General features: G+C 40.0%; 1 protein-coding gene across 7 annotated transcripts in view; it reads left to right on the forward strand.

Moving 5' to 3' along the window:
• The first annotated feature begins 7,916 nt into the window (after positions 1 to 7,916).
• DPP8 (dipeptidyl peptidase 8) overlaps positions 7,917 to 26,349 on the forward strand; it is a 62,168-nt gene continuing 43,735 nt past the window's right edge. For 2 of the 7 annotated variants that reach the window (XM_044764699.2, XM_070499919.1), the window contains exons 1-4: positions 7,925 to 8,150; positions 9,904 to 10,040; positions 12,270 to 12,539; positions 17,037 to 17,149. In XM_044764699.2, coding sequence (XP_044620634.1) covers positions 10,004 to 10,040; positions 12,270 to 12,539; positions 17,037 to 17,149 — 420 coding nt within the window. In that variant the 5' untranslated portion in view covers positions 7,925 to 8,150; positions 9,904 to 10,003. Of the gene's footprint in view, positions 8,151 to 9,903; positions 10,041 to 12,269; positions 12,540 to 17,036; positions 17,150 to 25,937; positions 26,070 to 26,349 lie in introns of those variants that run through there. The other 5 variants (XM_014829886.3, XM_014829889.3, XM_070499907.1 and 2 more) reach the window with 5 other exon arrangements.

Raw genomic sequence — 26,349 nt, forward strand, 5'->3', positions numbered from 1 at the left:
CAAGTGGAACGTAAAAATCTAGACATAAAAAGGACTTTAGGAAAGGTCTGTCAAGAAACTGGACTTAAATGGCCACAAGCTCTGCCCTTGGCCCTAATAAAGATTTGAAATACTCCAAATTGGAGACATGGATTAACTCCTTTTGAGATAGTCTTTGGACACCCGATGCCTACTGTTGTCTCTAAACCTTCCATTCCTGGATTAAGTGAATATTATGGGAATTTACGTGAACAATTTGATGCTATGACTAGCTATATACAGAAATTAACTAGAATACTTGAAGCATATCGTCAACAGGTAAAAGAGGTGTGGCCCCCACCTTCTGACAAGCCTTGCCATCCCTTTCAACCAGGAGATTGGGTGTAGATCAAGGTCTTTAGAGTAAAAAACATGCTGTCACTTCGCTGGGAAGGACCTTATGAAGTCCTACTGACTACCTACACTGCCATCAAAATAAAGGAAAAATCTTCCTGGATCCATGCAAGCCACTCCAAAATAGACCCAGAACATCGTTCTCAAGACAACTGGGAGATAGTCCCCATGGGTAACATTAAACTAAGTTTTCCATGGCCAATTCCCAGGCCCCAGAAGTAGCCAACATCATGAAGTAGACAGCTTTTCCCAAGATCATAGATCAAGAAAGCTGGCTTTCACCTATTTTCTCCCCCAAGCATTTCTCCTTATACACACAGACATAAAAAAACTATTAGCGAATATATATATAATCTTTTAATCATTTATTAAAAAGCTGACTGGAGAGCACTGGTCTCTATCTGTCCACTTCCCCTCTCCAAGTTTCCACTATGGGCTCTTTTCCAACCTGTGTCTTGCTTTTACTAACCCTCTCTTTTTCAACAGGTAGAGCACAGACCAAACACCCCCTTATGCCAGTTTACCAAGCTGTGGCCGTGCTAACTAATCAGTCTGACTGTTGGCTATGTTAACAGCTAGATAGCACAAAAGAACCCAAACTGGTCTTTGTTCCTGCTGAAGTGAACACCTGGTAGACTAAATATGGAAGATGGATGAACAACAGGGTATGATATCCACGACAAGGAAAACTTCACTCTGCCTCTTCTCCTGGTGAGTCATTTGGGCCCCAGAAAGACTCTATAGAAGCTCCAGGACTGTCCCTTGACCAGGTAAAGACAATAAGTGAGTTTCCCCCCCCCCCCTGCATTGTAAGTAAACATGACACTGGACCTTTCCTGGATGACATACCAGGACAATATTGTAATCAAACCCTGTGGTTTAATTCCACAGGTGGCATCTTCAAACCTCTAAAGGGAGTTTATAAGTGACTCTAACACTACTCCCTTTGGTGGTGTTGAACTCTTGTTCCGTTACCATGGAGAGATTTAAGATCAACTTTTCCAACTCGTAATCACCAAAGCTGGGGAATAAGACTCTCAATGCTGAAAAGAACTTGGAGTTGTGATATACAAGTGGATTCTGCACGATTTAATATACAAGTGGATTTTGCACAAACATCTGCCAAATCACCAAATGCTCTGGAAGGCTCATGAGATAGCCATGTACAACTTGGGCTATTGCAGCTGCCCATATGGTTGTTTCCCAATACCACAAACTATATATGGATGGATCAAAAATCTGGACTCACTTGGTCAGGTGACAGGAGCAGGCTTTATAGCTGCCGAAATCAGACTGCAGGCTTCCTGTACCAGCTATTCCGCAACCTGTTCTCTTCTCACAGATTGACAGGAGCACATGGAAAACGGAGATGTTTAGACATTAACAGTACCAGTGGCATAGGTCATGGAATACTCCAGACCGTGGGAACTACAGATTCAGTTCTAACCTTGTTTATAAACCACATTGGTCTTTTTGTTTTATGTGGCAACAAAGTATATAAAGGATTCCCACCTAACTGGTCAGGATGCTGTGGACACAGATACCTGGCTCCTTCTGTCACTAAATACTCTACCCTAAATGCAAGCCAAATTGCAAACTTGGGTTTCTTTGTTCATAAGATTGTGCCACATAAACATGCCAGTTGGGAAATCGTGCAGAATCCACTTGTATATCACAACTCCAAGTTCTTTTCAGCATTGAGAGTCTTATTCCCCAGCTTTGGTGATTACAAGTTGGAAAAGTTGATCTTAAATCTCTCCATGGTAACGGAACAAGAGTTCAACACCACCATGCAAACTATGAAAATACTCCAGTCAGAGATGAACAGCCCAGCCTCGGTGGTACTCCAAAATCAACGCGCTCTGGATACACTAACTGCCCAGCAAGGAGGAGCCTGTGCAATCATCGGTGGAAAATGTTGCTTTTACATGAATCAAACTGTGCAAGTAGTATCTAACTTACATCTATTAAAAGAGAAGATTGACATTTTCCATCAGATAAATGAAGCTCACACATTTTATTGGACTGACTTATTTCCAGGATTGGGAGACTGGTTTAATGGAGTGTGGGGAAATGTGCTACGATTTGTTCTTTTCTGCTTGTTTATCCTCATTCTAATCTATGTTCTTTTCTCTCTTTGCAGATTTCTTACCACTTAGCTACTAACTGGATTTTTCTCTCCACAGTCACCAGCTCAGCTTTTAATATGTGAAATTTCCAGGGAAGTTTCAGAGAAGGGAACTGTGGTTCAGGGCAGGCCACCCCAAGATGTACCACTCTGGTACGCAGATTATTTTGAGCTGCAGACAGTAAAGGCTCAGAAGACTCAGGAAGGGGCCAGCCCCGTGGCCGAGTGGTTAAGTTCATGCACTCCACTTCAGTGGCCCGGGGTTTTGCCGTTTCGGATCCTGGGTGTGGACATGACACTGCTCATCAGGCCACACTGAGGTGGTGTCCCACATGCCGCAACAAAAAGGACCCACAACTAAAAATATACAACTCTGTAGTGGGGGAATTTGGAGAGAAAAAGCAGAAAAGAAAAAAAAAAAGATTGGCAACAGTTGTTAGCTCAGGTGTCAATCATTAAAAAAATTAAAATTAGGGGGCCGGCCCTGTGGCCGAGTGGTTAAGTTCGCCTGCTCCCTGCAGGTGACCCAGTGTTTCCTGGGTTCGAATCCTGGGCGCGGACATGGTACCACTCATCAAGCCATGCTGAGGTGGTGTCCCACATGCCACAACTAGAAGGACCCACAAGGAAGAATATACAATTATGTACCGGGGGCACTTTGGGGAGAAAAAGGAAAAAAGTAAAATCTTAAAAAAAAAAGAAGACCACTCAGGAAAAAGCATCTGACCATGGCCCCCCCCACCCCCAAACTGCCTAAAAGAATTTAACATAGAAGGCCTGTTCCAGGAAGGAGCTCATACCATATGATAGCTATAGTGTGATGTAAAATAGGTGTGATAAAAGAACACCAACAAACCCATTTTTTTGGCCCAGCAAAACCTGTTTAACAAATACTTGCCTTCCATCTCTATGTAAATTGTCTTCCCCCTCTTTGAAGCCCCAAATCACTATCCCCAACGTCCTCCTCATCTGTAGCTGAAGATACAGGCAGCCTCGGCCAGATGGCTGAGTTACTTAGTTTCTCCTGGGTTTCTCCTATGTATACATGCTATTAAACTTTCTTTGATTTTCTCTTGCTAACCTGCCTTTTTGGTTATTTGACCAGCCATAAGTACCTTAAGGAAAAGCTGGGGGTGGGGGACACGGAATTCTCCCACTTCCCCAACAATAGAAACAAAAAAGTTATGGTAGGGTAGTGGGATTATTGGTGGATCTTTCTTTAACAATGTGAGAAAGTTATGTTTACACTAAATTCTAGTTGGAAGAATGATGCTTGTTGTTGGGTGGAGGTGGTACAGGTAGTGCTACCCAAAAAGGCTTTGGGGATGCCCCTCTGGAAAGCCAGTGTTCCAAGAGTTTCTCTTCCTTTGATCTGGGTCGTGCTCTAAATCCAGGAAGATATTAGTACATGTTGCAGATTGATTTCAGAAGTTCCATTTGGGAGTTGCCAATAAGTAGCTGTGTGATTTTGGGCAGATCATGCTCCCTCTCTGGACCTTGGTTGTCCTTTCTGTGAAATAAAAGAATTAGGCTCAGTCATCTCTAAAATCACTCTCAATTCCTTGATACTATGATTCTTTAATTTTAAGTGTAAATATATACATATATCTATAGTATATATGTGTGAATGTATTTCGGAGGGCTGGGGCCAGAGCCAGAATGGTCTTTCCCAGGGAAATGGCCCCAGCCCTAACACTAGATCTCTGGGACATATTCAGGGCTCATGTTAACCTTAGCTGCCTCTTCCTTCCTTTCCTACCTTGCCAGAGGAAAGATTTTTGTTGTTAACCTTCATCATCATCACCACCATTAATAAATAGAATTAATAAATGGAATGCTTATTGTGCACCAGGCATTGCTAAGCACTTTAAATGCATTATTTCATTTATTCATTTCAACAGTGTTACTGTACTCATTTTACAGATGAGAGAAATAAAGCTTAGAAAGGCCCCCATATTACTCTGTTTGTAAGGAGAGGAGCTAGGATGTGAACTGAAGTCTGTTGAACTGAAGGAGTTGATGCTCGTACCCATGAGTACCTGAGGGAAAGTACCACTACCTAAAGATTGTGGACTGCTAGATACAGAAGTACTATTAGACACATTAGTCTCTGATGAGGCCTAGCGTGGAAAGGTATCAGGTTCTCTAAAACATGAGTCTAGAACTGGACAAGGACCTGACTCGCTCAAATAGGCCCTGGCTCTGGGATGCAGCCCAGGTTTCCTCAGGAAGGTTCTCATTTGGCCTTACCACCCTAGATTCCACTCACACTTATTTGCCCGCTGTCCACTATGCCAGGATAGGACTTTTTCCTTATGCTTTGTGATTTGTTTTGGCCTACAGCAGGGACGGATTTGCAGCAGCCCTGCCATACTATTTTTCAGACCTCATGCAGTAGATAACGTGCCTTTTCCCAAACAATTCCCAGAGTTCAGGGCAGCATAAAGCTAAGTAGGCTTTGTCAAGCACACACACAAGTTTGGCAAGACCCAAACTGAACTGATTCAGCCAGTAAAGGTATGACGAGCCACTTTAGATTCTGACAGGTTATTACTTATGCAGCAAAAGGAATGTTGATGAAAATAATCCATAACCAATCTATAAATGAAAATTTGGGTGAGTTTATTCTGAGCTTAAATCTTAGGATTATAACCCGGGAGAGTCTTTCCACAAAGGAACAGAGCACTCCAAAGAAGTCGGGGTACAGAGGGCGGTTATATACCCTCAAAGAGGGTGTTTCACATATGATTGAGATGTCCCTCCCACAATAGTCACAAGATTGCCCTGTCAGCACAGCGCTTGATGGACACAGCAGGTAGTGGGTCTGCTATCTCGGTGGGCGTAGCAGGAGTGCAGCAATCAGCTTCTAGCCTAGGGAAAGATACTTAATCCTTCAGGAGACGCCAATGTTGGGAGGGGGAGGGAAGTTGCACCTTTACCTGAAGGACCTTTGTTCTTGCCATAGGGAATATCTAAAGCAGACATACAATGCATGCTCAACGGCCCCAGTCAGGCCCTTTTGGAAAGACAAGGTCAGGCCGAATTAGGTTTATATCAAATGGCTTCCTCATATTCTCCAATATATCCTATTGCTTGCCATTTTTATTTGACAGGAAGAATGCATAAAGGTGCCAACTGTCAGTGGTCCTTGTCCCACACGTCAAGAAGAATGATCCTGAAACAAAAGGGGCCAGATGCCTGGAATGTTGTTGTGGGATATCTGCTTGCTGAAGAGCCAATTCTAGACTGCAACTCAGAGGTTGTAGATTCTGCAGCTCTGTTTTGAGGGCAGGGGGTGCAGAAAGCCCCACGCCTCCTCAGAACCTGGGAGGAGATGAGAAGCTGTCTCATGACAGCCTTTCAGAGGAGATTGCCTCTAGGTCCTCATAAGCCTCCTGTCCTCTCCTGTTCTGGAGAGATCACAAAGCATTCTTCTTAGTCCCAGATAAGCTTTGGTTCAAGCCTTTGCCTGTGAGGCCTATGGGGATATGTGCAAGGTTGCCGGGGTGCGTGGTAGAGATGTTCCCTTATAGCTTTCCCAGGGTTTGAGGCTTTTTAAATCTGCCAAATAGAGAGGAAAATAAGACTGAAAAACAAGAAATTTGAATTCAAATCTAGTTCAATCCATAATTAGCCATGTGATTCAAGCAAGTCCTTTACCTCTCCAGGGCTCGTCATTTTACACCCATAAAATACATACTTTTTGCTTGTTTGCTCTTGGGGAAGTCTTTTTCCTCTTATTAGAATGTAAACTGCACAAAGACAGGGATTTTGCCTACTCTGTTCACTGTTGTAGCCCCAGTGCTTAGAACAGTGACAGACACGTGGCAGAGATTCAATAAACACTTGGATGAATGAAATGAAGTGCAGGATATTTCACTGTATTTTGTTAGTATGTGCACGTGCATTCAAAATCTTAAAACCTACTTTTTTTCATTTGCAGAAAATTCATAGAGGAGTCCCGGTGAAAATGACTGTACCTTTCTTTTAGGAAAGCTTAACTAAAAGCCTGAGGGAAGACTCACTTCATCTCAGAGTGAGAAATTACATAACTGAATGTAACATGGCACCCAAATGGATCTATATTAGTGCAATTATTATAAATCTTAATGACACTGATGTGGATTAAGGCTGCCCCAGCTAGAGAAGCCCAAGGTGACCTGGCCTACATGCCAAACTATATGACCCGGTGGATTTTTTTTATGGTATGAATTAGGGCTGCCCCAGGGAGAGAAGCCCAGGGCATCCTCACCTACATGCCGATCTATATGGCCAGATTCGTATCTAAAAGTTATATGACCGCACAGTAACCAGACCCCATCTGCACTGAAATCATTTAATGACTTTTTACATCATCTTTTCTTTTTCCAGTAAAAGTAAGTCACGTACCCATGCCTTATAAAATTAGCCCTAACCCTCAACTCAGGGCAGCAGCAGGAGCTCTGACTGTCCATGGGTCCTGTCCCCATGCAGGAGCAGCAGCTCTGACTGCCCATGGGTCCTGTCCCCATGCAGGAGCAGCAGCTCTGCCTGCCCATGGGTCCTGTCCCCATGCTATTCCACGCTATTCTCTAAATACAAGAGCACTACTGCCAGATCTTGAGAGTCCAAGAAATCTTTCTTTCAACTCCTCGGCTCACTGACCCCGCATCAAAACCTCTGGCACACAGTTTCCTGTAACAACAGAAATCGAGGAGGCCCAGCTTTTCCAGTGTCTTGTTCTATGCCTACCACTTTCCCAGTCACATCCCCAGCCTCCCTTTTTCTCTTTCTCTCAGCCAATGTATGGTATAGACAAGGAAAGAAATTGCAGGTCAAGGAACCTGCCTCTGGTTCTGATGACAGCATCATTTCCCTGCTCTACGCCCCAGTTTCTTCATTTTTATGTGTTTGTATGACACACATAGTTTTCCCTAATTCCAAATAAGTGTTATTATATCTGCTTTACAGATAAAGAAACCATGGCTCAAAGGGATTGAATGACTTGCTGAAGATCACTTGTTAGTACTAGAGCCAAGCTCTCTCACTGAATGTTCACGTTTCTTTCCTCCTTAACAATGAGACGCTCAGAAGATCCCCAAGGCCCTGGTCCTTTCCCTCTCTCTGTCATCTCCATGAAGGGGCAGGGACTTTTGCCTGGCTTGCTCCCTGCTCTGATTTCAGGGTCTAGAACTCGGCCCGGCACATAACAGGTACTCGATATCTATCTGTTGAATGAAAAAAGTGGATGAGTAGAGACGAGCCACAATTCGTCCCGTGACCTCGAGCAAGTCGCCGCCCCTTGCCGGATTTCATCTTTGTCCCCGACCCTCGCCCAATCTCCTTCCCGCGCCTCGTGCGCTCCTCCGGCCACCAGACGGCACTGTCTTAACCGACCCAGCCCAGCAGGCAGCTGCTCTCTTCTTGGCCCCGCTGCGCTTTCGCAGGTTGGAGGGCGCGTTGCGAGGAACCGGAAGTGCCGGAGCCGCCGCCGCCGCCTTCGCCTTCGCCTTCGCCTTTAAGCGCCGCGATCGCCTCGCGGGTTTCCGCGGGCGTCGTCGCCGAGGAAGCCGCTGCAGCCGGGTTGGGAGTGGAGGCGGCGCGGCATGAAGCGGCGCAGGCCCGCTCCCTAGCGCGCGTCAGGACGGTCCGGGCGGGGCCGGGGGGGAAGGTGCAGTATCCGCTCCCTTTCCTTCCCCTTCGCCCGCGAGGCCTGGGCCCGAGCTCAGCGGGGCCCTCTCCGTCTCACGGAGGAACCGCCCGGCGCGTCCTCCCGGCTGCCCGCTCTGCGGTTTCCCCCGGCGCGCCGCCCCGCGCGGGCCGGAGCCGGAGCCGGAGCCGGTGGCGGGGCCCCACTTGCCGGAAGAGGAAGCCGGGGCGCTGAGATTTCGAGTCAGCCAGCGTTCACCGGGCGCCCACTGCGCGCTGGGTGCTGGCCTCCGGACTTTCACGTCCGTTATCTTAATTGAGCCTGGCTGGGGTTGGGAGCCGGGTATTGTCCGGGTTTACAGAGGAGGAAACGGAAGCCCACAGAGGCGAAGGGATTTGCCTGAAGTCCAGTGGTGGCAGATCGGATTCGAACCGAAATTTTCGGGTTTCCCAGCTGGTTTTCCTTTCTTTCTACTGCCTCACTCTAGGTCGATTCTCTCCTTGCTCGCTGGCCCCCTCTCATTCTATTTCACTCGCCCGGGATAGGATAGATACTTTCCTTTTTCGAACTTCTCCCCTCACGCTTCTCGTAAGACTTGACCCCCCCCCCCCCCCCCCGTCCCGCTCCGCAACATTCTGCTCTGTACCTCTCTTCTTCTTCCTCATTCATATTTTTGAGATCTTTGCCCACTCTGTGGTGATGAACCTCTCCACCGGCAGTGGACCCTAAAGAGTGAAATAGCTAGGCTTCACTGAGGCTTGTGTTTGAGTGGATGACGGTTTGGCCCTTGGATTAAAAATTAAGGAATGACATTTGAGCCAAATTCAAGAGTCCTGAAGCTGTTTTCTAACCCAACGTGCTCTTCTCTCAGTGAGGGGCTTAGTGCATGGGAAGGTATCTTGACATCTTAGTCCATTGTTGCAGGGCTAGCGTAACTTCACTGTTTTCCCTCCCTTTGCCACTGTGCTTTTCTCACCACATCTCTTTGCATCACTTACTGAGGCTATGAGAGCCCAGAATTAAAACTGATAAAAGTAGGGTGAAATCACACATCCTCCTTGCTTTTTTCTTTCACTTGGCCAGAATTTCGTTAAATTTAACGCTTACTTTTCTAGAAAAGTTACCTAATTCAATTGTTTTAAGATTATACGTGGAAAAGGAAAGAAGCGAAAGTGTAATGCACTTGAAATGGATAGTACGTTCTTTGTCTTGTGAAAATCTTAAATTATCAAATACAAGTTAGTTCTCTTTCCACAAGATGGCCTGCTCTATAATTCTTTTGGTTATTCTACTGAGTCCTCTTTCTCCAGCCAGCTCAATTATGTATTATGTAAAATAATACAAATGTATTATTATGTAAAAGATGGAAACAGGACTAGGCACCAGAAATAAATTTTATTAATCACCTGTCATTTTTGAGGATTTGCAATCACCATGGATAACATCACATCTGTATGCCTTTTATACTTTTTAAAGTTCTTCCATAATTTTCCTTTGTTTGTGTGTCTGGACATCAGGATTTACAGTATTTTTAGGATATTCTTTTGAGTAAATTGGGCTGTATACTTCTGAAATAAAATAATTTTATAATTTTCATAACTTAAAATGCAAATACAGGATAATTCAGACATCGTCTATTACACCAAAAAGAATATTTCTGTATCAGTTTTAAGTACTATTTAAAACTTTTTAGATTTAATCTTTTTGGTCATATATGATCCATTTTGATAATGATCAACAGCCTTATGTCTTATTTCATTATCCTGGTGAGCAGGATTGGATGGTGAGAAAAGGAAAGACTCCTGTGAGAAGAGAGCAGGATGAGCGGAGGGATCTATGCTTGAAGTTGAGTCACTTGAAAAAGATCTCTTTGAATGTGGAAGAGATCTGAGCAGATGAAAATACAATCAGGTAGGCACCAGGGAAAGCCCTTAAGTGAAGAGGTAGGTGGGGCAGTGAAATATGCACTGTGCTGAGAATGCTTGCTGACCCTATTTTCTAATTTCTGAAATTAGAAAACTCAGGTCACATATTTTGAAAAGCATTTCTATGTAAGGTATTATGGAAATCTGGAAATTAATTACACATTTGTGTAAATTGCTAAAATTATATAATATCGTCTGTTAGAAAATGCAGGATGTACATTTACCATAAACGTAGAGAAGTACAGTATCATTTGAACTGTAAAATTTGTGTGTATATAGAGAGAAGTAGTGAGTTCAGGGACCTAGTACAATTTAGCAATACCAGATAATTTTGCTGAAGTGCCAGGAAATGCAACTTTTACATAGGAGAGATGTCAAGTTAATGATGGCTCAAGAAGCTGGGCAGTGAGTCTTGGGAAGTCTGCTGAGCTTCTCTTTTCTGTTCACCAGCCCTATTCTTGCAAGCAGTGGTTTGGAGATGAAGTTCCAAATTTAACACGAGAGTTAAGAAAAATGAGCCTGGTCTGTAGCTTCTCTCACTTGTCCTTCACTTCGTTAGAAATAAAACTAGATCCCTTGACACATTTGATAGAAAATAGGGCCTCCCCTAGCTTTTAGACGGGCAAACAACTGCCACTGTCGTATACTGCCACTTACTATCAGTCTGCCGAATACCAGTTGAGCTAAATGACTTTTTCCTCTCCTGAGCTGTTTGGATTTTAATTATTGGAGATAAATGCCCAGTTGTTATAATATTACAAATTATATACTTGGTATAACTCTCCAGTGGGTTTTCTGGCCACTTTTGCTGCTGTAATATTGAAAATGGTAGTATAGTTCACTGTAAGAAGAAAAAAGACACAATATCCTGGCCACACAGTTATGTTCATTTTGCATGCCGTACTGCACGCCTGATGGACTAATTCACAGACCTCACTTGCTAATTACTTTTTCTCTGTGGTTGTTAGTTCTTACCACAAACTCCTGTTAACCTGCAAAACAGCTTTAAAAAAGATCATGTTAAATATACAGCCATGTATTGATTGTTGTTCTAGAAGTAGTTAGTAATTATGTGAAATTGGTTCTTTAAAGGCAGTTTAGTTTATCTCCCAAGTCCACATGTTTTGACATTTATTAGTTCAAAAAGAGGTTGCTCCAGAATTTTTGTTTGTTACTTCTTTGTGATAGTGTCATGAATAATGCATGTCAGAATGTCACACAATGGCTTTTGATGACACTTCTTATTATTTTCTCTGATATTTTGTTCCTGTTACATTTAAATATTGAAATAGATAAAGGAAAAATACATCCTCTTCTGGATTTGTAAAATGAAAAGAAATATCAGTAGTAGATGAAATATTAACAGTTTTCGGGTTGAACTGGTATATTGGGTTCAGACTTTTATCAAAATATTGATAGGACAAACATTAAACGCTTTCTGCATCAACTACTTCAACTCATTAAAGCCACTTGAAGATAGTATTTTTTTCCTCATTTAATCATGAGAATAAAAGTTGTATAATCTGTAGTAATAGTCACATGAATGTTTTATAATATGCAGTCACCACAAGTGATCCTAAGATAGTGATGTCTAGGCAAGAGCAGAAGACAAAAATGTAGCAGCCACTTAGGTCTTTTGTTGTTTGGAGTTCCATTTAAAAGGAAACAGTATTTATATTATCTGGGGTAAATGCCCTAGGAAGGTTATTACAAGTACATTGTTTGCAACAGTTTTATTGCTATTCTAATTGGTACTGATTATTTCTGTTAGCTAAAGGAGTCCACATTTATCACATGTGTTACTTTTTTAAGTGCAAAAACACTTAATTCCCTTGGCACATTTAACTTCACTGTTGACATGCTGTTGGATGGAGCATAGCAGCCAACTGGCATATGGCCTGTTTCCTTCCAGTGTGGGAAAGAAAAAAGGAATTTTGGCAAGAGATACCTAAGGAGAGCCTTTTATAAAAGTTCCCAAAGGGATTTATAGTCACTGTGAAATAGACGTGACCTCAATTTTTTAAAAATCTCATTTTTAAACAACACAGAGAAGGGGGAGCTGTTGCTTTTCTTACTAGGTTTCATTGCAGCTATGCTGAAAAGCATTTTCTTTTTTTTGCCTTTTTTGGGGGGAGGGGGTCCTCTCAGACTGTCATTCTGATTAATGTAAGAGAAGACAGGCCTGTGAACAGCTTCATGTGCCTTGTTTTTCTAGGAAAATGCAACATGGCAGCAGCGATGGAAACAGAACAGCTGGGTGTTGAGATCTTTGAAACCGCAGAGTGTGAGGAGAATATTGAATCACAGGATCAGCCTAAATTGGAGCCGTTTTATGTTGAGCGGTATTCCTGGAGTCAGCTTAAAAAGCTGCTTGCTGATACCAGAAAATATCATGGCTACATGATGGCTAAGGCACCACATGATTTTATGTTTGTCAAGAGGAATGATCCGGATGGGCCTCATTCGGACAGGATCTATTACCTTGGTGAGTATGAAGTCATAGTTTCTGAGAGGAAATGCTTTCTTAATTCAACCTTAGAGGCTAGGTACAATTGGCACTCAAATTTCGGTGAATAAATAAGTGAATCAGTGACCGTTCCATTAAAGGGGGAAAATACTGATTTGAAGAACTTCAGTTTTGGTGCTGTTTTAATTTTGATTTGTCCCATTAACTTTATTTTTACTTGCAAGTAACAAATCATGAATTGATTATGTTCTTACTTTCAAGGTCAAAGTTAAAGATGCCAGAAATTGCTTCTTCTAGTTCAAAATGCCTTTCCTTAGGAATGATCAGATTAGGAACACAAACAAATCATTGGTTTGTTCCCACTCTCAACAGCTGCTGCTCTTTCCTTTTCCTTTTTTTTTTTTTTTTTTTGAGGAAGATTAGCCCTGAGCTACCTACTGCCAGTCCTCCTCTTTTTGCAGAGGAAGCCTGGCCCTGAGCTAACATCCGTGCCCATCTTCCTTTACTTTATATGTGGGATGCCTACCACAGCATGGTGTGCCAAGCGGTGCCGTATCCACACCCGGGATCCGAACTGGCGAACCCCGGGCTGCTGAGAAGCGGAATGTGCGCACTTAACTGATGCGCCACCAGGCCAGCCCCTGCTTTCTTTTTTTTTAAAGTAAGGCTCGTTTTGATCTCTTCTTCCTGAGCCTGTTCATTCTAGATTTAAGGTCTGTCTAAATTAAATATATTATGCCAACAATTTACTATTTTTTGTTTATTAAATTTTTAAAAATAAGTTTCCTCCCCTCCTTCAAAGCTGTTTCATGTATGTATGTATATATAAATACACACTTTTTTTCTTTTTAGAGCTATTCTGTACATGAGTCCATATCAGTAATTGTAGAATCATTCATTCTAAGGACTCCAGAGTATTCCATTGTGTAACTGTGTCGTATTTTACTTAACCAGGCCTCTAACAATGTGCATTTAGATTTTTCTATTTTGCTGTTACAAAAGATGAGGCAGGGAATATCAGTGTATTAGATCATTTTGTACATGTGTGAATTTACTGATAGGACGAATGCCGAAGAGTGGAATTGCTGGGACGAAGGTGTATATATCCTGAATTTTGACTGATGTTGCCAAATTGCCCCTCCAATGAGATTGTAGAGTTTATATTTCTATCAGCATTGTCTCAGAGTGTCTGTCTCTATACCTGTACCAGTAGTGAGCGATCACTCGTTTGTGTCTTTCCCAGACTGCAGTCTCCCATTGTAGTTGTTTATTATTAAAGATTTTTTTTTTCTTTTTTCTCCCCAAAGCCCCCCGGTACATAGTTGTCTATTTTTAGTTGTGGGTCCTTCTAGTTGTGGCATGTGGGATGCTGCCTCAGCATGGCTTGACGAGCAGTGCCGTGTCTGTGCCCAGGATTCGAACTGGCGAAACCCTGGGCTGCCGAAGTGGAGCATGCGAACCTAACCACTTGGCCACGGGGCTGGCCGCTGTGGTTGTTTATTATTATTATTTTTAATTGAGGTATAATTGACATATAACATTATACTAGTTTCAGGGTTACAACATAATGATTTGACATTTGTATACCTAGCAAAATGATTACCACAATAAGTCTAGTTAACATCTGTCACCTTACATACTTAACAAAAAAATTTTTTTCTTGTGATGAGAACTTTGAAAATCTACTCTCTTTACAACTTTCAAATATGCAATATAATAGTATTAACTATTGTCACCATGCTATACATCTCCATATCTCATTAAAGTTTTAATTATTTCCTTTATGAGTGAGGTTGAGCATCTTTTCACATATTTAAAAGACATTTATATTTCCTTCTCTGTGACTAATCTGTTTGTAATTGTTGTCTATTTTTTGTTGGATTGTGAGTGTTTTTCTTATTGTCTTAAAGCATTTTTTTAATATAATGAGGGAATTAACCCGTTGTGGTATTTTTCCCTGAGGTTTAATTTATTTATCTTTTGCCATGTAGAAATCTGTGAATTTTTTTTGTAGTTAAATTTTTACTTTTTTTTAGTTCTGTGTTGTATCTAGAAAGGCCATCCCAGCTCCAAGATTGTATTTTTAAAAATCTTTATATATTTTGTTCCATTCACGTGTCTGTCAAATCAAGTGCCAATGCTACGCTGCTGCTGCTGTTATTATCATAGCTCTCTGTGTTTTAGTGTTTGATAGGACTGGTCACCCTTCATCACTCTTTTTCATACTTTGCTTGACTATTTTTACTTGCTCATTTTTCTTCAAGAACTTAAAATTATCTTGAATATCTCCTTCCTCCCAATCCTATTTGTACTGTTTTAGGGTTACATTATATTTATACATGAAGTTAGGGAAAATTGACAATCTTTAAAATGTTGAACTTTTCAAGAAAGCTGTATGCCTTTTCATTTGTTTGTCTTTTATATCCATCTGAATTTTAGGGTTTTTTCCTCCATTTAAATCCGTTGTTTTAAAAATGTTAGTATTCTTTGAACACCAGTAAATACCAGTGAGTCATCAGGAAAGAAACAATGGGAAAAGCCCATTTCATGCTTATCCAGAACTGGTGTTTGTGTATGTAGAATGCCTTGGAAATTTTTATTGGTCATGGATGAAGCCGAGGAAGCCATGGAAAGGAGCAGTTTCAAGAGGGGCAACTGATTGATTGTGGGAATGGCTCTCATTTGAAGATAGAGGAGAACCAGTTTTTTTATATTTGAGGGCTGAAGGCTCTTAGAAGGAGAAGGCTTAAGGAGGATATGATCACATTTTGTAAAATTAGAATGGTATGGCTAGGTGACCACAATCTTAAGAATTCTATAATAGTAACTCTGGAATATAGCAAATAGTTTAAGACAATCAAGTGCTGAAGTAAATGTCGACTGATATCTAGCTTTTTACTTCAAAAGGCAACACAGAGTAAGAAAGGTTTAAGAAAAGCTTTAAGAAAGGTTTAGGAAAATAAAGGAATTAAGGAAGATGTGGCTATTTGGGGGTTCATCCCCAACCTTTGCAAGGGTTAGCATGAAAGTTACCATGCCCTTCCACAGGTTACCTTCTTTTTATTTTTTTTTAAATAAATTAATTTTTTAGAGAAGAAATAAGGTTTGTGTTTTGTTTTTGTTTTTTTGAGGAAGATTAGCCTTGGGCTAACATCTGCCACCAATCCTCCTCTTTTTGCTGAGGAAGACTGGCCCTGAGCTAACATCCGTGCCCATCTTCCTCTACTTTAACGTGGCACGCCTGCCACAGCATAGCGTGATGAGCTGTGCGTAGGTCTGCACCTGGGATCCGGGCTGCTGAAGCGCAACCTGCGAACTTAACCACTGCACCACCAGGCCAGCCTAACATAGGCTACCTTCTTTGCCATTATCCAAGTACTAGATAGGATCTGTTCCGTCTGAGAGAGAGTTTCTTGTTCTTGTGTGATTTGTTTTCTCCTTCCTAAACCCTCCCCTAGCTTTTTTGGAAGTGATTCCTTTCCAGCTCCTTTTAAGGTAGAAGGGCTTTATTTTACTTTGGGTTTTCTTTGGTTGACATCTTTATAACCGTAGTGTATTTCTATTACTTTCTTTTATAGGTAGCTCATTCCACACTGCTGTGATCTTCCCATTCATTTATTGGATGATTTCACAGAATAGACCTGGCATCTACTTAGTGTAGACCTCTTTCTTTCACCTTTCCTCAATAAAGACAAAGAGATTTTTAGCAAATTAGATATCAGATTCTGTGATTTAATATGACTACTTTCTTTTTTTTAAAAAAATGATTGGCACCTGAGCTAACAACTGTTGCCAATCTTCTTCTTTTTTTTTTTTTTCCCCAAAGCCCCCCCGTACATAGTTGTACATCCTGGTTGTGAGTGCCTCTGGTTGTGCTGTGTGGAACACCGCCTCAGCATGGCCTGATGAGTGGTGCCATGTCCGCGCCCAGGATCCAAACCGGCGAAACCCTGGGCTGCCAAAGCAGAGCGTGCGATCTTAACCACTTGGCCATGGGGCCAGCCCCTGAGTATACTTTCATTTGAAACTTATTAGTGATTACAGTTATAGAACATTTATAATGAAGAAAAACTAGAACTCAGACCTATGTATGTTTCTAAATCAATACTTTAAATGATTCAGAAAAAGAAGCAATTTAGTAATCTGAAGTTTGCACAAAGCACCCCCATTTGGAATCTCATGAGTCTGTTGACAACTTGTAAGAGACTAACAGTTTTCAAAAAAACAAAATGACACATGTCCTTAGATCATCTTATATAATTTTCTGTTTGTTTTGAGAGGGACTAAGATCTGAATATTGAAATGAAACCTGAGCATTTTTCTTTGAAGCCTGGGTTTTACTGAAGAAAATTTCCATGGCAGATGGCATGTGCATCTCCTACTTGTTAACATTCATTATAGATCCCACAGAGTGCAAAGTTTTGCAGTATATAGAGGGCATTATGTACTTACTACTGTGATTGCAGTAGATTGCTACTTTTTAAAGTAATGAAAAATGATTGTTTTCTCTTATAGCTATGTCTGGTGAGAACAGAGAAAATACACTGTTTTATTCTGAAATTCCTAAAACCATCAATAGAGCAGCAGTTTTAATGCTCTCTTGGAAGCCTCTTTTGGATCTTTTTCAGGTAGGATTAAACATTGTTATTCCTGTGATTTGGTGTATGTTTTCAGATACTGGGTTTATTGAGAGGCAAAAATTCAACTGAAGCTTTCTATTTGAAGTAGGTGTGAATTAAAAGGAATTAAAACATTTTTATGTTTTTGCATGTCTGACCCTTAAATTCCATTTAACTCTCAATATCTGAAACTAAGGGATATTAGAATTCAGATTTTTTTTTAAACTATCTTCTTCCTGTTTAAGCACCTTTCCCCTCTATAAACTTGCTCGTTATGTAGTTGTCACATTTTTGGGGAGGAGTTATTCACATGAAAGAAGTAGTATATATTTCCAGAAAGCTTTTTCTTTAAATCTTTAAATTGAATGTGTAGTTCTAATACTTAGTAACAGTACTCACTTAAGGGTTAAATAAAGGTATTAAGTTCAATTTTTGTTTCTAAATAATATAGTTCAGGGGCTGGCCCTGTGGCCTAGTGGTTAAGTTTGGCATGCTCCACTTCAGCACCCCAGGTTTAGTTCCCTGGTACAGACCTACACCACTCATCAGTGGCCACGCTGTGGCAGCAACCCACTTATAGAATAGATGAAGAGTGGCACAGATATTAGCTCAGGGTGAATCTTCCTCAAGCAAAAAGAGGAGGACTGGCAATGGATGTCGGCTCAGGGCAAATCTTCCTAGCAAAAAAAAAAAAAGTTTAATTTAATTTATGAAAAATCAAAGCTTAGGGTTTTTTTTTTCAATATTTTATCTTTAGACAAAATGTAAATAGTTGAAAGTCATTCCAAGAACAAGATGATAGTTTGGGTGTGATTCTTTGCCTTTTTGGTCCTCATTTATTATTTTTACATTGCATATTTCCTTATTGAATAGCATGTTTGGGCTAAATGAACTAAAATGTGTTATTTCTCTTAGGAATTAAAAAAGATAAATTGTATGACAACTAATAATTTTGACTGCAACTGTTTATCATGGATGTTGTTTTTTATATAGTCTTATGACTTTTCTTTAAAACAGAAAAAAATTCCTAATTCTAAGAACAGTGTGTTAAACTGAAATAATGGTAGTTTTCTCATGGATCAGTTTGCAAATTAATGAGCCAAAGTTCTTATTTTTAAAAAACTTTTATTATGGAAAATTTCAGACCATAGAAAAGTAGAATCACATGTGAAATAATTTCAACAGTTGTCAGTCTGGGCCATCAGTGTTTCATTGTAGCCCTCCCAGTCCCCCCTCCCAATCCCAGCCCCCTCTTCTTGGATTATTTTTAAGCAAATCCCAGCTATGTGATTTCACTCCTAAATAAGTCAGTTTGTATCTCTAAAGGGTACACATTCTTTTTAGACATTACCACAATATCATTATCAAATTTCGTAGAGATGGAAAGTAGGGTCGTGGTTGCCAGGGGCTGGGAGAAGGAAAAAATGGAAAGTTGTTTAATGAGTATAGAGTCAGTTTTGCAAAATGAACAAGTTCTGGAGATGGATTGCACAACAATGTGAGTATACTTAACGCTACTGAACTGTACACTTAAAAATAGTTGGTAAATTTCATGTTATATATATTTTACCACAATTAACAAAGAAAAGGATACTTCGTAGATAATGTTGTGTGCTTCCATCAAGAGACATATAGAGGCTTATTTCTCTTGTGATGATAGCAGCCTTTGATCATTCCCTAGATCCATTAATTTATTAGGGGTTCTGAAACAGTGATAATTTATCATTCCTTCTTCATTTATTAATTGAAATATTTCTATAAAGAGAAACTGCTATTTGACAGCCATTCGGTTATCCTGATGTCCAGTTCACAATGGAAAGGCAGGATAATGTTTGACTCTTTTCATTTTTCAAATAATTTGTTTCCTACAGTCCTCCACTAGTTACATTAGAGTTTTTGGAGAGTTTTTTGGTATCTTTATAAACTTACAGAGTTAATTTATTTGATATATTTTGATGCATTGACAGTTATTATTCTTATTGTATAAATTGTCTTATTTTTGGCTGGTGGAATTCTCTTCAACTTGAGATGTCGAATTCTTTTGACATGACCCTGGTAATAGTTGATAGCTCTCTGGCTTGCTTGTATGATGATGATGTTCCGCGCTCATCGTACACGTTGCCTACCCTGTGCTTGGAATCAGCCATTTCTCCAAGGCGCTCTGGTTCCTTTACGGGAAAGTGGTATTAAGAGACCATGATCTGGGCACTAGGGGTGCTCATTATTGCTAAGTTGGTAATTGTTTCTAGGTCTTTTGATTCGATAAACTAGGTAATACATACATTGCATGTGTGTATCTTTGAAATGTAGGTATTAATATGCACTCTATCAATTTAGATAAAGTAAGGTCAGACTGATATATCCAATTCAAATTCTGCATTACAGGTTTTTTTTTTAACCTCATTTATCTTACATATGAATCTCCTTTCTCTGATTTCAAAGATCCCAGTCTAAATAACAACATAATTACTCATTTGATTTACTCGGTACTACACACACAACAGTTTCAAAATGACAAATGAATCAACATTATGATTACTTAGAATAGTAACTTGGAATTGTTTTCTGTGTGGTTACAATTCTACAGTGCTATACAATTAGATGCATTTGTTTCATTTTGTTTTCAACTGTTAAGAATTCCTTTATTTCTAATTACTTTTGTTTTATAAAATAGTTACATGATTCCAAAGTCAAATCCACAAAACAAAGTATATTCTGAGAAGCTCCCTGTCTCCTCCATCCTGTTTCCCTCCCTCTCATTCTAGATAACCTTTGTTTTTAAATGGCTCATCTTTCCTTTTTAAAAAATATAAGCAAGTACGTAGATAGCCATATGCCCCCCTTAGATAAATAGTAACTTACAATATACATTTTTTCCACCTTGCAGTTTTCAAATAACAACATATCCCTCAGATCACTCCATAGGAATATATCCTTAATTTTTATTTCTCTTTACATCTGTGTTGTGTTGTGCAGACAAATCATATTCAACCTGTTCCTTCTTAATGGACATTTCAGTTACATTCAGTCTTTCTCTTACAAAATAGTACTGCAATGAAATGGCTTGGGCATACAACATTTTACATTTTTGGCAGTATGTTTTTAAGCTAGAGTCTTACCAATGAAATCACTGGACCAAAAGGTATTTGCTTTGGCAGTTTTTCTAGGTATTACCAAATTTCCCTCCATAGGAACTGTGCCATTTTGAATTCTCACCAGCAAGGTATAAAGCTGTCTGTTTTCCCATGAACTCTCCAACACAATATATGATCAAACGTTTGAATTTTTGCCAGTCGATAGATGGAAATGGTATCCCAGTGTAATTTAATTTTCATTTCTCTTATAGGCAAAGTTGATCATCTTTTTATGTAGTTAAAAGCTATTTGCATTTCTTTTTCTGTAAATTATTTATTCATATCTCTAACCTATTTTTCTATGGAGTGAATGGTCTTTTTCTTCATTTTTAGGAGCCTTTTACTGGGCATATTAACACTTTGTCTTTGATTTAGTTTGCAAATATTTTTCCCAGGTTGTCGTTTGTATTTTTACTTTCTTTATGGTGCGTGTGTTTGTGTTTTGGCCATGTGAAAGATTTTTATGTAATAAAATTTATTGATCTTTTTCTGTATTGCTGCTAGATTTTATTGCTTCTGGAATTTGTATCTTCTGTCATAGTTAGGACAGTTTTCCCTACACCCAGTTTGTGAAAGAATTCACCCATGTTTTCATCGTACTAGATGGTTTCATTTTTTAAAGCTTTATTGAGGTATAATTAACATATAATAAACTGCAAATATTAAAGTGTACAAGTTGATAGATCCAACATATATATGTACTTATGAAACCATTACCTCAATCATTACCCCCAAAAGTTTCCTTGTACCCCTTCCTAATCTCCCCTGCCCACCCATCCCCTGGCAGACATTGTGCCAGTCTTGTACAATCTTTCATAGGATTTATCTCTAAGTATTTCACATTTCTTAATCTATTGTAAATGTTGCTGTTTTCTAATTTCAATTTCTCGTTGTTCATTGCTAGGTTTTAGAAATACAATTAATTTTGTTTTGTTTTGTTTTGTTTTGTTTTGTTTTGTTTTGTTTTGTTTGAGGAAGGCTAGCCCTGAGCTAACTGCTGCCAATCCTCCTCTTTTCGCTGAGGAAGACTGGCCCTGAGCTAACATCCGTGCCCATCTTCCCTGACTTTATATGTGGGACGCCTACCACAGCATGGTGTGCCAAACAGTGCCATGCCTGCACCCGGGATCCGAACCCGCAAATCCCGGGCCGCCGAAGTGGAACGTGCACACTTAACCGCTGCACCACTGGGCTGGCCCTACAGTTGATTTTGTATAGTAATCTTATATCCTGCCACCTTGCTTAAACTCATTTATTCCATTAGTTTTTTTGTAGCTTCCATTGGATTTTTCTATGTAAACAATCATATTGTCTGCAAACACTACAATTTTACTTCTTTTCTATTCTAGTTGCCTTTTATTTCTTTTTCTTGCCTTATTCTACTGGCTAACTCCTCTAGTACAATATCGAATAGAAGTGGTGAAGGTAGATGTTCTTGTCTTCTTTCTGATCTTAGGAGGAGTCATTCAATCCTTTACCAGAAGGTCTATTAGCTGTAGGTTTTTCGTAAATGCCCTTTATTAGGCTGGGGAAGTTCCCTTTTATTTCTAGTTTGCTCAGTGGTTTTATCAGGAATAGTTACTCAATTTTGTCAACTGTTTTTTTCTGTGTCTTCTTCTTCTCCCTAAAGCCCCCTAGTACATAGTTATATATTTTAGTTGTGGGTCCTTCTAGTTGTGGCACATGGGATGCTGCCTCAGCATGGCCTGATGAGCATTGCCATGTCCATGCCAGGATCCGAACCGGTGAAACCCTGGGCCACTGAAGCAGAACGTGTGAACTTAACCACTCGGCCACAGGGCTGGCCCCAGGCTTTTTTAATTTGTTAATATGACAAAACATCACTTGATTATTCCATGTTAAACCAGCCTTGCATTCTTGGGGAAAAGCCCACTTGGTTATAAGTTATTATCCTTTTAAATATTAGTTAATATTAACTGGGTTATTAATTATTATCCTTTTACATTTACTAAAATTTTGTTTAGGTTTTTATGTCTGTGTTCATGAGAGATTTTGGTCTGTAGAGTTCTTTTCTTGTAATTTCTTTGTCAGATTTTGGTGGTAGTCGTATGCTAGCTGCAGTATAAATTGGAAGTTATTTCCTCCTTTTTAATTTTCTAGAAGAATTTTTTGGTAGAATTCACCAAAGCTATCTAGACCTGTAGTTTTCTTTGGGGAAAGATTTTTAACTACGTGTTTAATTTCTTCATTAAATATAGTGCTATTCAGGTTATCTTTTTTTTTTCAGTGAGCTTTGTTTGTGTTTTTGAGGGAATGTTTCCATTTCATCTAACGTATTGAATTTATTAGCATAAGGTTCATAGTATTCCCAAATCTTTTTAATGTCTGTAGAATCTGTGGTGATCTCCCTTTCTCATTCCTGATTTTTCTTTTTAAAGATTTTTATTTTTATTCTTTTTCCTTTTTCTCCCCAAAGCCCCCCAGTACATAGTTGTACATTCTTCGTTGTGGGTCCTTCTAGTTGTGGCATGTGGGATGCTGCCTCAGCATGGTTTGATGAGCAGTGCCATGTCCACATCCAGGATTCGAACCAACGAAACGCTGGGCCACCTGCAGCGGAGTGTGTGAACTTAACCACTCGGCCACGGGGCCAGCTCCTGATTTTTTTTTTTTAACCTGAGCTAACAACTGTTGCCAGTCTTTTTTTTTTTTTCTTTCTGCTTTTTCTCCCCAAATCCCCCCAGTACATAGTTGTATATTCTAGTTGTGGGTCCTTCTAGGTGTGGCATGTGGGACACCACCTCAACATGGCTTGATGAGCAGTGCCATGTCTGCACCCAGAAGCCGAACCAGCAAAACCCTGGGCTGCCAGAGAGGAGCGTGCAAACTTAACCACTTGGCCACGGGGCTGGCCCCCATTCCTGATATTTTATGTAATTTGTGTCTTCCCTCTCTTTTTCTTTTCCTGATCAGTCTGGCTAAGCGTTTATCAGTTTGGGTTCATTGATTTTTCTCTATTTCATTGTTTTATGCTCTCATCTTTATTATTTCTTTTCTTCTACTTACTTTGGATTTCATTTATCCTTTATTTTGTAGTTTCACAAGATGGTAGCTGAGGTTACTAGTTGGAGACCTTTCTTCTTTTCTTTTTTTTTCAAAGATTTTATTTTTCCTTTTTTCCCAAAGCCCCCCAGTTCATAGTTGTGTATTTTTAGTTGTGGGTCCTTCCAGCTGTGGCGTGTGGGATGCCGCCTCGGCGTGGCTTGATGAGTGGTGCCATGTCCTCACCCAGGATCCGAACCGGTGAAAACCTGGGCCGCCACAGTGGAGTGTGAGAACTTAACCACTCGGCCACGGGGCCAGCCCCTCTTCTTTTCTTATATAAGCGTTTAGTGTTATAAATTTCCCTTGAAGTACCACATTAGCTACAGCCTGTACATTTTGATATGTTGTTTCCATTTTTACTTAGTCCAAATCTAGTTTCCCTGTGACCCATGAGTTATTTACAAGTATACTTTTTAGTTTCCAAATATGTGAGGATTTTTCAGAGATTTTATTTCTAGTTTAATTCCCTTGTGATCAGAGAACATACTTTGTATGACTTGAATCTTTTCCAATTTACTGAGTCTTGTTTTATGGCCCAGAATATGGTCCATCTTGGTAAATGTTCTCTGTTCACTTGAAAAACACATATGTTCTGTTGTTGTTGGGTCTATGAATGACCATTACATCAGATTGACTTACTATGTTGTCCAAGTCTTCTATGTCTTTACTGATTTTCTACTTGTTCTGTCAGTTATTAAGAGAGAATGTTGAAATCTCCAACTATAATTGCAGATTTGACTATTTCTCTTTGTAGTTCTATTAGCTTTTGCTTTATATGTTTTGAAACTAAGTTATTAGGTGCATAAGTGCATAGGATTGTTATGTCCTCCTGATAAACTGATTCCTTTATTGTTATGAAATGACCCTCTGTTTCTAGCAATATTCTTTACTCTGAAATTTGCCTTAATATTAATGTAAACACTCCAGCTTTCTTTTGATTAGTTTTATCATGGATTATGCTTTTTCATTCTTTTATTTTTTTGCCAGCTTTATTGAGATATAATTCATATACCATACAATTCACTCATTCAAAGTATACAATTCAATGATTTTTAGTGTATTCACACAGTTGTGCAACTGTCATCACAGTCTAGTTTTAGAACACTCTGTCATCCCACAAAGAAACCCATTAGTAGTCGCTCCTCATCCCCCTACCCACCCTACCCCCAGGCCTATGCAACTGCTAGTCTACTTTGAGTCTCTATAGATTTGCCTAGTCTGGACATTTCATATAAAAGGAATCGTAATATGTGGGCCTTCATGATTGGTTTCCTTCCCTTAGCACAATATTCTCTGGATTTATCCACATTGTAGCAGATAACAATACTTTACTTGTTTTTTTTTTTTCTTTGAGGAAGATTAGCCCTGAGTTAACTGCTGCCAATCCTCCTCTTTTTGCCGAGGAAGACTGGCCCTGAGCTACCATCTGTGCCCATCTTCCTCTACTTTATGTGTGGGGTGGCTACCATAGCATGGTGTGCCAAGCGGTGCCATGTCTGTACCCGGGATCCGAACCAGCTAACCCTGGGCCACTGAAGTGGAACGTGTGCACTTAACCACTGCGCCACCAGGCTGGCCCCACTTTACTTGTTTTTATGGCTGAATAGTATTCCATTGTATGGCTATACTACAGTTTATTTATCTATCAGTTTATGGATATTTGGGTTGTTTCAGCTTTTGGGCTCTTATGAATAATGCTGCTTTTAACATTCATATGCAAGATTTTGTGTAGATCTATGTTTTCAGTTCTCTTGGGTATATATCTAGGAGTAGAATTGCTGGGTCGTGTGGTAATTCTATGTTTAAATTTTTAAGGAACTACTAAATTGCTTTCCACAGCAGCTGCACCATTTTACATTCCCAACAGCAATGTGTGTAGTTCCCTACGTCCTCACCAACACTTGTTATTATCCATCATTTTGATTATAGCCATCCCAGTGAGTGTGAAGTGGTATCTCATTGTGGTTTTGATTTGCATTTCCCTAATGATTAGCAATATTGAGCATCTTTTCATGTACTTATTGGCATTTGTTTATTTTCTTTAGAGAAATGACTGTTTAAATCCTTTGCCCATTTTTTAATCAGGTTGTTTGTCCTGTTGTTTGAATATGGAGCACCAAAATGATATGTCCAAGTCCTAAAGGTGTCTGTGAATGTGACCATGTTTAGAAATAGGGTCTTTGCAGATATATTTAAGGATCTCAAGATGAGATAATCCTGGATTTAGGGTGGGCCAGAAATACAATGATTGGTGTTCTTATGAGAGAAAGGAGAGGGAGGTTTTTTTTCCCCTAAGATTGGCACCTGAGCTAATATCTGTTGCCAATCTTTTTTTTTTTCCTTTTCTTCTTCTCCCCAAAGACCCCCAGTACACAGTTGTATATTCTAGTTGCAGGTCCTTCTAGTTGTGCTGTGTGGGACACCACCTCAGCATGGCCCAGTGAGTGGTGCCATGTCCGCACCCAGGATCCGAACTGGTGAAACCCTGGGGCACAAAGCGGAGCGCACAAACCCAACCACTCAGCCACTGGGCCGGCCACAGGAGAGGCAGTTTTGACACAGAGGGTAAAGGCTATGTGAAGACATGGAGAGAGATTAGAGTTATGTTGCCACAAGCCAGTGAACCCCTGGAGCCACCAGAAGCTGGAAGAGGCACCAGAAGCCCAGAGCCTTTGGAGGAAGCCTGGCCTTGCTGACACGTTAACTTTGGGCTGCTGTCCTCCAGAACTGTAAGAGAATAAATTTCTGTTGTTTTCAGCCACCAAGTTTGTGGTAATTTGTTATAGCAGCCCTAGGAAACTAATACACATCCCTTGACGCACAAGGTTTTAAATTTTGTTGACGTTCGGTCGATTTGTTTTTTCTTTGCTTGTGCTTTGGTGTCATATCTAAGAAACTATTGCTTAACCCAAGGTCTGCAGATTATCATTTATGTTTTCTTATATAAGAGTTTCATAATATTATCTCTAACATTTAGATCTTTGATCCATTTTGAGTTAATTTTTGTAT

Source organism: Equus asinus, chromosome 2 (genome assembly GCF_041296235.1).
Source record: "Equus asinus isolate D_3611 breed Donkey chromosome 2, EquAss-T2T_v2, whole genome shotgun sequence".
Taxonomy (NCBI): domain Eukaryota; kingdom Metazoa; phylum Chordata; class Mammalia; order Perissodactyla; family Equidae; genus Equus; species Equus asinus.